This window comes from Neoarius graeffei, chromosome 1 (assembly GCF_027579695.1).
Source record: "Neoarius graeffei isolate fNeoGra1 chromosome 1, fNeoGra1.pri, whole genome shotgun sequence".
NCBI classification, from domain to species: domain Eukaryota; kingdom Metazoa; phylum Chordata; class Actinopteri; order Siluriformes; family Ariidae; genus Neoarius; species Neoarius graeffei.
Window position 1 is genome coordinate 42,050,072 of NC_083569.1, and position 16,224 is coordinate 42,066,295.

A 16,224-nucleotide genomic window follows, 5' to 3' on the forward strand; every position below is an offset into this window, starting at 1 on the left:
CCCAGCACGCCAGAATGCATACTCGTGATCAAAGACTCTGCAACACATACTGTAGTATATCAGGAATTCACTAATCTCTGTTTTGCATTTACTCATGTGTAGTCATGCCATGTCTGAGGCCTTCTCTCCCAAGAGTGACTCTGAGCTGGTGATCCGGCCCTCTGAGAGCATGCTGAAAATGGAGTCTCACATGCAGTGGACATGGGGAGAGTTCCCAGAACCCACCAGGGTATGTGTGATATCACATTTCAGCACAAATTTCCAGTTGGACAAGCAGCAAGATTTTTGACATGGTCAGAACATGTATCAAAGGAGAACTGAAACCAAATTTTTTTTATCATTAAAATTCTATTTATCTAATTTTATTAAATATCGGAATGCATTTTTGATACCTATTTTGTCGCTGCTATAGCAAGTTATGAGTGTTTTGAAATATTGTCGCTGTCCGGTCAAAACCTGCTATGTGACATTTTTCCTTTTTTTACAGGAGACGTAAAAAACTGAATAAAACTCTGAAATAACAAGCTGAGAAGCCAGTAAAAGTTTACTTGTTCTATTATTAGCTTTTCTAATTAGCATAAATGGAAGCACGAGGTCAAAATTGACCAGTCGGCATAGAGAACCCAATTTGACCTAAATTGTCACATAGCAGGTTTTGAACTGACAGCGGCGAAATGCTCTGTAATACATCAGTCCATATGTCAAAGCAATGGCCGTAAATGAGATTCGTTGAGACCTGTGCGAGACATCGTAGGACGGAAGTAAAACGTACAGCGCAAATCAAAGTGACCAACATCTGCCAACGTCGTCAAAAGACGCGCGCGCTCTCTTTCGAATGCTGATGTAATCAAGCCGGAAGTTTTATTTGTTTTGATAGCAATCAGGAAAGTTTGAAAAAGTAGGCAGTGATCGTCATTTAAACTCGTTTTTGTGCAATACTTCGTTTGGAAAACAGTTTTCAAAATGGCAGCACTGACACCTGGCTGACACTTCACGTTTCAAAGTCTCGCACAAGTCTGGCGAAGATCGCACGGATAAGTGACGCCTGCCGTGGACCAAACGAACTAAATTCAACATGGCTAAAAACCGAATAGGCCGATAAGTGTAATATTTAATTGCAATTAGTTGCCAGTATGAGTCACGATATAAGGTTACTGAAACCGTAAACGTAATTGAATAACACGTTAATTAAGAAATAAAGCAAGTTTAAAAATGACTTCATATCTCCTTTAACTTGTCCTAACCATAACCTTTTTATTACTGTTTATTTACGAGTTCAGTGAAAGGAAAGTGATTAACAAAGTTTATCAAAAAGCAGGTACAGTTATGATCAGCATTATGCTTTAATTTTTCAGTAAAACTCAAACTTTAACTGTAACAATAAACAAAAACTATCCAAAGCCCCATTATGGTGTATGTGTTATAACCATTACCTGATATACAATTTTAAGAATTGGGATTGTCAGTTTCACCTTTTTCACTTCATCATTTTCACTTTTATTTTTGACAAAATGAAACCGAAAGAAAACAAGTTTACCCATGATAAGGGTGACAGAATTCCGTTGTCAGTGAAAACAAACTGTAAATGAATTCAGCACTGTTGTAAAATTACCGCGAAATATTCTATGGCATTCGTGATCGTTAATGTGTACCATACAATAAATCTCCGAATGGCATGAAGATTCACCACAGATATTTATTTTATTGAGTTATTTGATCGCCATTTCTCCAGTTTTGATGAATTCAAAGTCTAATAATCTAGATATTATGACGTGGTTATTCTTACACACGCACCTGCTGTACTCTGCTTCCCTGGAATTTCATAAACAATAACACGGCCGGATCACTGAGGGGATTGAACTAGTTTTGTTCCAACTTTTATTGATTGTAGCTCTTGAATAATTACTATAAAAAATGGTGATTTTCAACAAATATTCAGCTTGTCCTGTCGGATAGGCAGATGCGGATTTGACTTGTCCGAACCAAACATTTGGTTGTCCAGAATAGTTGGACTATCGTTAATCTGTGCTCACTCTAGGACCCAAATTGTTTTAGCGAAAAGTGCTAAAGACTCAGATTTTTCTTTAGCAATTTGCAATTTCGCTTAGCAAGAAATGTTAAAAGAACACTTTCTTTTTAGCAAGATATGTTATACTTCTAAATGTTTCTTGCACTGACATAATATTGAAAAATGAATTGTTATTGTAGTTTGTTGGTGTTTCAGTAGTGTTTGCAAGCTTGTTTCCTGCCTTTGTCTTTCCATGTTCTTGATTTATGTTCATAGCATGCTTATTTATTCTTGAATTCTCTTATTTTGATCATTTCATCAACTGTATATATGTAATGAAATTGTGTTTAATTTAACCCACTTAATCTGGTTTACGGAGTCCATATTTTTCATTATAATTATATCTAACATCTGGTGTGATGTGCTTTGCATTCTTTGCTATCTATGCACCTTTTAGCCCTTAGTCACCCTCTGTAGTATGCTGACTGGCCTGTGTAACATAACTGCATGGTGAGTGGCTTCCAACTCTATCAGGGATTTATCACACCTATGGTCATGATGGTCAATGATCATACATTGCTGCCTGGGCTATGTGTGTGTGTGTGTGTGTTTAGGGGGAGGGGGTTGTCTTTATGGGTAGGATGAAGGGAGCTCAGGGATTTAAAATCAATGGTTGTTTCTTATAAATTAATCTCATAACCCAAATATAATGATATTCACCATTAATTTCTCAAATGAAACACTTGCAGTCAAAACTTTGAACCATGTGCGTCAAAACGCTCTGAAAACAAGGTACACTTGGTCGATATATCCTGGTTCATCTGTGAGTTCTTCCAAAGTTCTGGCAGGGTTGATATTATGTAGAAAATACGTCTTTAGAATGGTTACAGTATATCGTGTTTTTTATCCCTAACTGAGAAAGCTAACTGAATATTCTAATATGTTATCTCACTTTTTAGATAAGTTTTTGTCATATATAAAGTCAGATAATTTATTTTAAATAAACCTCGCTATAATCTTGTTCACTAATGAATGAGAATTGCCGACATTATCAGCACAACTCAGAAACTGATCGTTTTATATGTAAGGTCCGATGCTATTGGAAGCCGTAATTTGCGGTCAACCAGTAAGAAGCTTCGAAACTCGGGGGCGTTGGTTATAAATCAAAACGTCGAAGATGGGCACGAAAGGCACTCTTTATCTTGAGAAATCGCAATTGTTTGATGGATTTTGCTTAAACTTTAAGTGACTTTTTCGCATAAAATGTGAATACAGATGATTTTCTTTTCGCAAATTGAAATAAAACTTTGCAATTTGCGGACGTGCGAGCGGCTAGCATGAGCCCAGGTTAATGTTGAGCCCTGACTGCATCCTCTAGGCTGAAGAGGGACAATCTGGCTGATCAGTGCACAGTTCAAAAGCTAGCATCTCTGATGGTATGAGGGTGCATTAGTGCCCATGGTATGGGTAGCTTGCACACCTGGGAAGGCATCATTAATGCTGAATGATGTATAGAGGTTTTGGAGCAATATGCTGCCATCCAGACAAAATCTTTTTCAGGGAAGTCTTTGCTTATTTCTGCAAGACAATGGCAAACTACATTCTATACGTATTACAACTGCATAGTAAAAGAGTCTGGGTGCTAAACTGACCTGCCTGCAGTCTAGATCTGTCTCCCATTGAAAACATTTAGTGTATTATGAAACAACAATTATGATGGAGACCGAAAACTGCTAAGCAGCTGAAATCCGACATCAGGCAAGAACTTTCAAAATGGCAGCATGTGGCCACATCAGTTCCCAAATGCTTCCAGAGAGCGGTGTTAAGAATTGATGCAACACAGTGTAAGCATGCCCCTGTCCCAACCTTTTTTGAAATGTGTTGCTGGCATCAAATTCAAAATGAGCTTATATTTAAAATAAATAAATACTCACTTTCAACAATTGATATATTGCCTTTGTATTATTTTCAATGAAAGAGTCTCCATGCCTTGCAAATCATCATATTTCTGTTTTTATTTAGTTTAAACAGCATCCCAACTTTTTTTGAAAGGAGTTTGTAATAAGGAGGCGTTTACTTAATATTATGTAAGGTGTTGTCTTGTAATGCTTCAGTCAGCTGCAAAGGGTAAACATAATTTTCACAATAATGGAATTTTATTTGCAGAAATTCTTCCGATGGGCAAATACAGGAGTTTAATTGGAGTTCTGTTTTGGTCTCGTCACACAACTTGTCTCCTTTCCTGTCTAAATAAACATGTGAAAGCCTACCCAGTATAACAAGTTTTTAGGTCATTGATGCAGTTACTGTACATATTCAGGCAGGCTTAGCTCGTTGTATGATGAAAGGTTCTGCACATGACAATGTTTATCACTTATCTGTCTCGTTACGTACGTTTTATCCACTTACAGCGTGACACAGCAGTTCAGAACACCCTGGTACAGAGTACACGCACAAATAATAAGAATCAGCATCAAGAGAATGAAACAGATTTTAAGCATAAGAGGAAGTAAAGGAATATCAAATAATTCCATGCGAGAAGTCTTCAGTTTCAGCATTTTTTAACAATTCGAGTTGCAGCTGCAAATTTTCCATGGTGGAAAATTTTTCACTTTGGTTCTTGTGCACAAAGATGCATTTTATATCTTCATGAGAGAGGAAAAAAAAAACAACCGAGACTGGCGAGGCTGTTTATGGCTGCGATAGCACAAGTTGACAGGAACTAACTTGTTTCACTGACACTGATTCTGCAGCATTAATTGTAACTAAAAATGGTTAAAATGTAAGACATGCTTTAATAAATTGTTGGTTGGCAAATAGCTGTCATACAGTATAAGATGAAAAATGCACTTTATGAAATTAATTACAGGGTGGTAGATTACACCATCCCATTGTTGATCATTTTCCTACATCACCACACCCAGTCATGTTCTGTTCCTTATGTAAGCTTGAATGGTTAAGGTCTTTTTAAAAATGTAATTGTTTCAAAATGTCCCTCAACAGGGACAAAAAGCCCCTATTTTATCAGAAACAACTCCAACCTATTGACCTGAATGGAAAAGAAAGTGGCTTCAACCAACTGAAATACATGGCATCATCGTATTTTATTGCCCAATACATCATTTAATTTAATGTAGCCTGTTAAGCTTTCGCTATGACCTGATAGGGGATTGAGAGGAGGCACGTTCCTCCCCCATTCTTTCACTTTCTTTCTGTCTCTTTTTCATTTCATCTTTTACTTTCACTCTTTCCTTTCTTAACCCTAACCCTCCCCCCCTTTTTTTTTTTTTTTTACTTTTTCCTCTTGCATTTCAAATTGCCTTCTTTCATGAGCATTAACCCATTAAACTCCCAGTACCGGTCACAAGTCTGTACCCAGTATTGCTGACCAATAAAGATCTGCAGTTTTATGCACACAACTTGTATATCTTTCCTAATAATTCACTGAGTATCAACTGAATGATCTGCTTCAGGTTAAGGGGGTTAAGCTTACCTCAGTTCTTTAATAGTGTAATGTAAAGATTCAGTACTGATAGCTGGAATAGTCAGCCTATAATTTTATCTGTATAAAGTTACAGGTTATATTTGGAGCTTATCTGTCTTGCTTTTCAAAATATTTCCACTAGATGGCCAAAAAAGACAAGACAGAACTTCCCAAGACTGTGACCATAACGCCATCTGAGAACACTCACTTCAGGGTGATCCTGAGCTCTGAGGCCATGGAGCCTGAGGCTGATGTGAAAGACGTCCTGGAACCTGCACCCATATGCACTATTGTGAAGCCTGAGCCTCGTACTCCAGCTACCCCGATCACCCCACTAATGACTTCTGAATGTGTAACCACCTCCACGCCCTCGGAGTCCCATACTGCTGCCCCCAGCCCTCAAGGTGGAGCCATGATGGATGTCTGCCCAAAGACAGACTCTCCTTCCAAGAAGAAAGGTCAACTGATTGTAATCTTACTGACGGGTTTTAGTGGCCACTATAATCATTGTCTCTCTTATCCTTTGTAAAGCAGTTACAATAGGCAGTAATATTGTCAAAGGAAGCCATGAAAGGGGAAAGAAAATGTAGTTAATGGTTAATTTGCAGCATGTACTGTTCCTGATGGGATCTAATCTGAATCAGGCAGTATGTGAGACAGAATTTATGGTTTAAGTTCTCAGGGTTGATGTTCCTGTGTTCTAAGACCCATGAAGTGATCTAAATACGTTGATTAGACTGCGGAGTTGTGAGCGTTGCTACTTTAGAGCATTACTGTTGCTGTTTGTTGTTCAGGAGTACCAAAGAGAAGTCAGCACCAGGGACCTGAGGATATCTACCTAGATGATTTGAATGTGCTTGAGCCTGATGTGGCTGCGCGCTACTTTCCCAAGAGGTACACAGAAGCTAATAACTTGAGTAGCCTGCAGCTTGTTAAAATGCCATGTCCTGTCTTTGCAGTGATATGTGAGCTTGCAAATAAAAGCTGTGCTGCGTAGCTTTTTATGGAAATCCTGGATCAGCCTTTTAAACTTTTTTTTAGTGCTAACTGTCCTGTGAATATAGCTGACTGTGCTTACCTTGGATCTATTTTAAAAGTTGTTTGAGGAGAAAAATTGCAGCTGTGTTTGTGTGCACACAGTGACTCAGACTCCAAGCACTGGATGGACTCAGGGATGCATTCAGGGTCTCAGTCCCCTCAGTCAGTTGGCAGTGCTGCGGCTGACAGCGGAACAGAATGTCTGTCTGACTCGGCCTCTGACCTGCCTGATGTCACACTCTCACTGTGTGGGGGGCTTAGCGAGAATGCAGAGATCTCCAAAGGTACATCACACACTACATTTGAGTGCAACTCAAATGGTGGTATTCTCTATTTTTGGATAGTGGTTAACATCATGGAAATGGATTAAACCCCCCCCTCTCTCTCTTTTTAGAGAGGTTTATGGAATATATCATCACTTACAATGAATTTGCTGAGAATCCAGCCATTATAGACAATCCTAATTTAGTGGTGAAAATAGGGAACAGGTAGGAGCATTTTTAATCATTATTAAATTATATTTAAAAGTTTAAAAAAAAACCCTCGTCATTGTACTCATTTGTGCATACAAAATATTTAAAATGTGTTTTCCTCCACAGATACTACAACTGGACACTAGCTGCACCGTTAATTTTAAGCTTACAGGCTTTCCAGAAGAATTTGCCCAAAGCTACAGAGGAGGCCTGGGTTAAAGAGAGGATGCCGAAGAAGTCTGGCCGTTGGTGGTTCTGGCGGAAAAGAGCAGACAGCACTATCAAACAGGTAATACTGTTATGATTATATAGCCGGCTCCAGAATTATTAGCAAATTAACAGTAAAGGTGGTTATAAAAATCTCTTTGGAAAACTTTAAAAAAAAAAAAAATCTTAATCTCACCTAAGCTATAATTGAATCAAATGTATTCTAAGAAAAAGAAACCATATCAAAAAAGTACTTTTTAAACCACAAATAATTAGCACCTTGCATTTAGTTGCATATGTTGTGCAGTTGCCCTTTGCCAACTGAGCCCACAATCTTCTCTTATGACTGGAAGTGTACAGAGCATGGAATCTGAGACCCAGAATTTCTCCGGATCCTTCAGATTCTCTGTTCTCTCTTGTGGCTTTTCCTCTCTAGCTCATCTCATAGGATTTCAGAAGAGTTTAAGTCAAGGGACTGGAATGACCATATCAGAAGCTCGAATCTGTGATCATTTAACCAGTTTTGTGTGGATTTTGACGCAGGTTGTGGATCACTGGACCCCTAGACGAGCCAACCATTAACCAGTCAAGTCAAGTTTATTTGTATATCACTTTTAACAATAAACATTGTCGCAAAGCAGCTTTACAGAATTTGAACGACTTAAAACATGAGCTAATTTTATCCCTAATCTATCCCCAATGAGCAAGCCTGTGGCGACGGTGGCATGAGGAAGAAACCTCGAGAGGAACCAGACTCAAAAGGGAGCCCATCCTCATTTGGGCAACAACAGACAGCATGACTATAACATTAACAGTTTTAACATGAAGTCTGTTTCGTTGATGTTATAAACTCTTCATTGATGGAAACTTGAGTGCAAAACTGTTCATGACAACTGCAGTCTGAAAGTTAGCAAGTCAACTGTAGTCCTCAGCCATAAAAGCATTACTGTAAGAGTCCAGAGCGTCCTCCAGGTGTGACTTTCAACTGTCCTCATGGGGCCGTCCTCCACAGGAGCGATGCGATAAGACTCCAACCAGACACAGGGCACCAGGATGGATCAGGCAGGTCCGAGGAGTAGAAGAGGCCAGCATCTCAATCCCAGGACCAACATGTAACTCAGAGGGACAGATTTTTTTTTTTTTTTGGGGGGGGGGGGGGAAGAGAGAGAAAACACAGGTTGTTAGGTATGCCCAATGTCACCTGAATAAGTAGGAACAGTATACATATTGCACTGAGTACAAGCAGGGACTCCGGCAACTAACTATGACAGCATAACTAAAAGGGGAGAGCCAGAAGGTAACACAGGCATGAGGGGGCCCCGGGACATAAAGCAGCAGCCACTACACCGTCAGCAAACTCGAGTGAGCAAGCGAGTGGGGACTGACAGCATCCATACATCCCAGTTTACCAAAACACTCTGTCTGAGAACCCTCCAGATCTACACCTTTACCTCATAAACACCATTAACACAAGGCTGGACTAAACAGATATGTTTTCAGCCTCGACTTCAACGCTGAGACTGAACCAGCTTTAGGTTCTTGGCAGAGGGAGTCATAAAAACCACGGACATGCCTTCCATGTAGTTTGTATGAAAGGAGGTCTAATTATAGATTTGGGCAATTGGTAATCCTTAAATGCAGCCATCTTGTTCAAATATCCAGCAGTGAGCCGTGAAGAAAAATTTTCCTCTCTGTCCATCCTCCTCACTGCGTGGGAACAAAATACACTTGGGCCCTCTTCCACGCAGGTTGATTACAGATCTAGTTGTTTCAGACATCTCATCTCATTATCTCTAGCCGCTTTATCCTGTTCTACAGGGTCGCAGGCGAGCTGGAGCCTATCCCAGCTGACTACGGGTGAAAGGCGGGGTACACCCTGGACAAGTCGCCAGGTCATCACAGGGCTGACACATAGACACAGACAACCATTCACACTCACATTCACACCTACGCTCAATTTAGAGTCACTAGTTAACCTAACCTGCATGTCTTTGGACTGTGGGGGAAACCGGAGCACCCGGAGGAAACCCACGCGGACACGGGGAGAACATGCAAACTCCGCACAGAAAGGCCCTCGCCGGCCACGGGGCTCGAACCCAGAACCTTCTTGCTGTGAGGCGACAGCGCTAACCACTACACCACCGTGCTGCCCTGTTTTAGACGTGTTAAAGTTTAATAAATTTAACTTGAACCGTTATAACTTGTTTATTACTATACTCTTTTCTTTCTTTCTTTCTTTCTTTCTTTCTTTCTTAAATGTGCCTAATTTATGAAATCCAACACATTTCATTTGTGTGTTCTTGTCTATCTTCCATTGATTGATGAACGGCTAAGGCATTTTGGCCGTTGTCACCTCATATTTGTAACCCAGTATAACAGGCCGACCACTTAAGAGTTCCTAAACACTTCGATGAACTTAAAACAGTAATATCGTACCAGTCAAAAGTTTGGGGACACCTCCTAATTCACTGTTTTTCTTAATTTTTATTAATTAAAAGTCACTTCATGTCTTACAGTAATGATGGATGTCATTTCTTTTTACTCAGTTGAGCGGTTCTTGACACAATATGGATTACTACAGTTGTGCAATAGGGCTATTTACTGTAGTATTATTTTTTTTATTATTATTATTATTTACTGTGGGCGGCACGGTGGTGTAGTGGTTAGCGCTGTCGCCTCACAGCAAGAAGGTCCGGGTTCGAGCCCCGTGGCCGACGAGGGCCTTTCTGTGCGGAGTTTGCATGTTCTCCCCGTGTCCGCGTGGGTTTCCTCCGGGTGCTCCGGTTTCCCCCACAGTCCAAAGACATGCAGGTTAGGTTAACTGGTGACTCTAAATTGAGCGTAGGTGTGAATGTGAGTGTGAATGGTTGTCTGTGTCTATGTGTCAGCCCTGTGATGACCTGGCGACTTGTCCAGGGTGTACCCCGCCTTTCGCCCGTAGTCAGCTGGGATAGGCTCCAGCTTGCCTGCAACCTTGTAGAACAGGATAAAGCGGCTAGAGATAATGAGATGAGATTATTTACTGTTTGATCTCAAGCACATTAAGAAGGCAAGAAATTGCACTAATTAACTTTTTTGACGAGGCATCTGTTAATTGAAAAGCATTCCAGGTGACTACCTCATGAAGCTGGTTAAGATAATGTCAATAGTGTGCAAAATGTCATCAAAGTAAGCGCTGGCTACTCTGAAGAATCTAAAATACGAAACATTTTATTTAACACACTCCCACATAATTCCCTATAATTGGCTAATTTAGAGAATTGCATGAATGAGTTGGTGTTCCTAATAAAGTGGTCAGTGAGTGTACATATTTAAACAATTTAAAGGATGAGACGTGCTATGTCTTTGTTATGGGATGGTGTTTGAACATGCAGGAATAGTGTTGGAATTCTCAGAGATGGTCAGTGGCCATGTACGTCTATGGTGCTTCACACTATTTGCAAATGGTCTGTTTTTCAGGCTATTCCATAGCAAGGGCCAAAACACGGGCAGAGATGGTGAATGTTACATAGACTAAGGTCAAAACCAGACAAGGCTAAGATCAACAGTAATGGGGCCAATGATTTTCCGCGATCGTGGAAAACGGGCGGAAATTACGGAATTTTTATCGTGAAACGGATTTTTGACTGCCAAACGGAATTTTTGAAAATAATGGGTTTTTTTAGTACATCTGTGCTTGTATTCATTTTTTCAACATTGCTCGCGTGTCAAAGTGTAACTGCTGCAGAAGGCTTCTGCGTAACTGCTGCTAACGCCCAAGCAGACATGCCTTTACGGTCAAGGCAGCTTTGTCGGTGATTGTGATTGGCTTGTGGCACACCTAACCAGCCAATGAGCTGCTCGTTTACAGATTCGCTCCCTGCGTCGCAACTAGAATGGCGACCGCGAAAAAGAAACGAATGCCATATGGTTGCCAGTGGCGAGTGTGGACGTTGAGCGCTCCTTTTCCATGAATAACACTACGTTCACACTGCAGGCTGAAGTGACTCAAATCCGATTTTTTCGCCCATATGTGACCTGTATCCGATCTTTTATTGACAATATGAACAACACAGATCCGATTTTTTCAAATCCGACCCAGGCCGTTTGGATATGTGGTCCTGATTCCGATTCCTATCCGATCTTTTCATATGCGACTTCAGTCTGAACCGCCAGGTCGCATTCATCCGACTTACACGTCATCAACAAGCCACAAACGTCACGATTCTGCGCTGAAGTAGGCGGCGGGTCTCTCAAAAAAAGTTACAACAACATGGCTTTGATGTTCCTTTGAACGGAGGTTGCAGTCACTACCCCGCAGAACGCCTGAGCCAAAACCCTTGCCCTCTTCCTTCTCAACCTCCTCCATAACATCAGGCTATTGTGCATGTTCTGGCTCCGTCGCAACAACAACTGCATCATCGCCAGGTACTCCATGCTGGCTACTGTCATACACAGGAAACTTTAGGTTACTTCCGTAAACACTGGCCATGCTCACTGCGTGTGACGTCGTCGTATCCTGCAATGCGCATGCGGAACACTTTTAGGTTGCTTTTCGTTCATACTGAGGATCACATACAAGTCGCATATATTTGTTAATGTGAACAACCTCTCAAAAAAATCGGATTTCACAAAAAAAATCGGAATTGAGCATTAAGCCTTGCAGTGTGAACGTAGTGTAAATGACAGAAGATTCAGTCTCACAGAGACCGATACTAAACAACTTGTGATGCTCTGTCATAATGGCGATATCGAGCAGCGTTTCTAGGTACTCTGAGAGCGCTCAGTGGTTGATCTGCAAAGAATATTCAGGACTGTCATTACAATCAAAGTTAAACTATTCTAGTCTGTTTGAGAGCGTGTTCTGTGCTTTGTTAGGAAACACTGTTTCAGGAGTTTGTGGTGTACTAAAAAAGATGGATATAGAGTAATATTTTTAAACAGTCAATTATGAGTATTGTCATTACAGGCTCAGTAAGTATTACTGTATTAATTTACCCCATTAATTTATCAGTACTCAATATTATATTGAGATTATATACGCTATTATATTGCATGTATTATATATGAGATGGGGTTTTAGTTAACGGTGATCCTAGTTTCTTGATTTATGTTATCAGTATGTCAAAGTATTTTGAGTTCTCAATCTGTGATTCCATTTTAATTTTTTTTTAATTAATGCAATTTATCAGCCTACTGTCAGTGTAATTGTTTTATTATATATGTTTTTTTTTTAATGAATGACTTCTTCATGTAAAGGACCATTTGTGTCTAGAGATGCGATACTTTGAAACCCAAGTAAAATTATGCCAGCCAGAATTACTAAATTGGAGCCAAACAGAACAATTTTGAACTGAAATTGTGAAACGGAATTTTTCATTGTCCGAAACGGAAAAAGCCAGATTTTGAAACAGAAAATCATTGGCTCTGCAGTAATAACACTGGATACACAAAGAACAAGAAGAAAGGGTTGGATGTCTTCAGTATTGTTCAACAATGTAGAAAATAGTCAAAATATAGGGGGGGACTATGAATGAGTAGGGGTGTCCAAACTTTTGACTGCTACCGTATATACCCATCAGCCATAAAATTACAATCACTGACTAGTAAAGTAATTACACTGTTACAGTGGCACCTGCCAAGTGGTGGGATATATTAGGCAGCAAGAGAACAGTCAACTCGAAGCTGATGTGTTGGAAGCAGGAAACATGGGCAAGTGTAAGGATCTGAGCGACTTTGACAAGGGCCAGATTGTGATGGCCAGATGACTGGGTCTGAGCATCTCCAAAACGGTACATCTTATGGTGTGTTCCTGGTATGCAGTGGTTAGTACCAACCAAAAGTGGTCCAAGGAAGGGCAACCGGTGAACTGGTGATAAGGTCATGGGTGTCGAAGGCTCACTGATTCTCATGGGGCACAAAGACTAGCCCATATGGTCCAGTCCCACAGAAGAGCTACTGTGGCACAAACTGCTGAAAAAGTTAATGTGGACACCTTTCTGTTTTGGGCCCTTGTCAGAGTCACTCAGATCCTTATACTTGCGTGCCCCCTAAAAAAAAAAAAAAATCAACTTTGAGAAGTGTCTCTTCTCTTGCTGCCTAATACCGGTATATCCCACCTGTTGGCGGGTGCCACTGTAACAACATAATCAATGTTATTCACTTTACCTGTCAGTGTTTTTAATTTTATGGCTGATTGATGTGTTACATACTGATCCCAAGATTTTTTGAGTACTAATATCTATTTTGACACATGTTTTACTTCAAATAAATAATATATTTACTTCAAGTAAAGAATTCTCTCATGTTTTCAATGTGAGATAAAGCAAATAATTCCCAAAGACATTTTTCATAACCTTTTTTTTTTTATACCCATCTTTACCAATTATTGTACTGCATTTTGTATTATACAGCTATAATCCATATGACAGTCAGGGAGAAACTTTATTTATTTTTAACCTGTCTTCAGTTTATTAAATGCTCTTTAATCTCATAGCGCGCAGGTGACGACTTGCCTTTTGGCTCTGCTGGACTAGTTGTTTCTCTGCTAGTAGCGGGGTTGTTTCTGTAATTTCTGGCACAGAGCAATGAGTGATGTTTTGGTTTGTTAACATCTGAAGCTCCCTATATTTGCTCTGAAGTATCTTAAATTGCTCGCACATCAGTGTCTGTTTCTGTGTCTGCCTCCATCCTGCAGTTCGGTAATTAGGACTCCATGGAGCGTGTGGACTTTTACATGCTCAGTTATGATGGATAGAAACAGAGCAGGCAGCTCATTACTCTCAGGGCTTTTCATCAGGAACAAATTGAAGGGCTGTTGATTTTTCCAAAATTCAAGGCACTAAGGCTTATGTCCTGTTCTTATTCACTTGGGTCTTTTGTGGTGTTTGATTTTGCAAGAAGAAATGAAAAAAAAAACAAACCTTTGTTTTTCTGCAAGAACTGAATGTGTTATGGGTCATTTGATTGTGGAGTAAGCAGCTGCCTAGTCTGATGTCTTCTGTTGCCATTTTTTCCTTTAGTCTGAGAATGCAGGAAAACTGGAGATGAAGGAGGAGCAGCTAAAAGAGGGAGAAGCCTCTCTGGAAAATGATCCCTGCAAGTAAGGCATCACATTACTTCCTGTCACATAGTTTGCTGTCTGTGTGGGTTAAAGGGCGCAATTTCAGTATGGTATGTCGGACACACCCAAAGATGAAGATAAAACCAGACATCTCACATTGTGTTAGTGGTAGCAGAGTGGTTAAAACATTGGACGTCTGATCAGAAGGTTGTTAATTTGAATCCCAGCAGCACCACACTGTCAGTGCTGCCTTAACCTACAACTGCTCAGTTGTTTAAAAAAAAAAAAAAAAAGAGATAAATGCAAGATGCTTTGGATAAAGGCATCTGCCAAATGGTATAAATATAAATGTTAAAATTGACTAAGTTTTCCCAAGTCGCTGACTGGAAGTTTCCCAAACTTGCCTTGCAGTGAGCTGGCCTAGTTTCTTTCAGACTTAAGCTCTTTGTAGTTTCAGGGAAGACTTAAATGTGGAGCTAGTGAGCATTAGCAAATGCAGTTCCCTGACCAAATGGTTACTGTTTGTTCAGAGTGGAGTCCAGAGACTCGTCTAGTGATGAGGAGGGGAAGGAGGTGAGTGCAGCTGCTGCTTCTCTTGAGCGCTCGGCTCAGACTGAGCCCCAGCCTCAACCTCAGCCTAGCACACTCTCCTACAGGAAGTCCTTGCGCCTCTCTTCCGACCAGATTGTGAGTCTGCTTTACCTTTTTACTTCTCTCCTAATGTGCACAAAGCTCTATTTCGGCTAGTTTTACCCAGTAAATTTCTGTAATGTAATGAGGCTGGTCAGTTAATACTAGGTAACATTTCCACACTTCCATCATGTACCAGATCCTGGCCCCGGAGTCTTATTCCTGTTTATATTTGAATACATTTCACAAAAGCTATGATGTGTGTCTGTCTTTCTATTCACACCTTCATTTTGTTCATTCTGTTCATGTATGTGAAACTGATCTTAACCCAAAAAAAAAAAAAAACGGGTGAGAGAAATGGAGGTTACAGAAGCATAACGATTTATTTATTTAAAGCTGGTCAAGACTGATTTACCTTGAGTCACCGGACTCTTCCTGTAGAATCGGCTTGTTGGTCTAGCTTCCTAGTCCTGGTAAATTATAACTACGCATAATCCAAAGGTCAAACCCACCAGTTAAATGTGGCTGTAACCATGGAAACAATAATGGCAGAAATTCTAACCGTAATTGGACTCACCTTGAACGTTGCAGTCAAACTGGATGTCTGCACATCTGTGTATGTGCGCATACATGCGCTGGCCTCTGACAAGTTGACAAAATTTTTTGAAAAATGTGAAACGACGAGCTTTTCAGAGCAAGAATTTTTGAATAATAGTTCATGACTTGTTTACAACAAAATTCTCCATCATTTAAAGGTGGCCAAAAATTGCTTATCGTCTGTCACAGGAAGTGGCCGTTTGGTTGACGGTGCAACTGCCATTTTGGCAAGCATGTTTATTCAACATAATCTTCGAACTTTTGCGTGTCCCAAAAAAAAAAAAACAACCCAGATGTCTAGCTTGCGACAACTACTCGGTGGTGTTGGTGATTTATTATTGGAAAGTCGAATTAGAGCAAGACACCTTTGACTAAATTTAACCAAGAAGAGGTGATAAATTCACTGTGATGCTTATAAAACTTTTTGCAGATTTGTTTTTCATTACTCACTTAAGGTATCCTACCTCCCTGGGTAAAACTAAGCTTAAATAGACTTTATAGTTATGAACAGGAAAATCACTTTACTCCTCCCTTAGCTTCTGTGTAAGTGGTGTTAAAAAGCTCCAGCCTTTTAGGCTTTGCTAATCAATGCGTTCAGTGGTTCTTCAAAGTCCAGAAAGGAACGAGATCTTCGTCTAATGCGCTATTAAAGGCTTTTCTGTGAAACTGTTATAATCTACCCCATAAGCCTTTGCTGCTGTTATTTAGACTAATCTGCAGCACAATGAATCATTTTGACAAGATT

General features: G+C 40.2%; 1 protein-coding gene across 3 annotated transcripts in view; it reads left to right on the forward strand.

Annotated features, from left to right (window-relative positions):
* lpin2 (lipin 2) overlaps window positions 1-16,224 on the forward strand; it is a 106,002-nt gene that overhangs the window by 76,439 nt on the left and 13,339 nt on the right. For all 3 annotated transcript variants that reach the window (XM_060932098.1, XM_060932106.1, XM_060932089.1), the window contains exons 6-13: window positions 103-229; window positions 5,635-5,950; window positions 6,287-6,386; window positions 6,633-6,814; window positions 6,925-7,018; window positions 7,130-7,292; window positions 14,212-14,291; window positions 14,783-14,939. In XM_060932098.1, coding sequence (XP_060788081.1) covers window positions 103-229; window positions 5,635-5,950; window positions 6,287-6,386; window positions 6,633-6,814; window positions 6,925-7,018; window positions 7,130-7,292; window positions 14,212-14,291; window positions 14,783-14,939 — 1,219 coding nt within the window. The remainder of the gene's footprint in view (window positions 1-102; window positions 230-5,634; window positions 5,951-6,286; window positions 6,387-6,632; window positions 6,815-6,924; window positions 7,019-7,129; window positions 7,293-14,211; window positions 14,292-14,782; window positions 14,940-16,224) is intronic.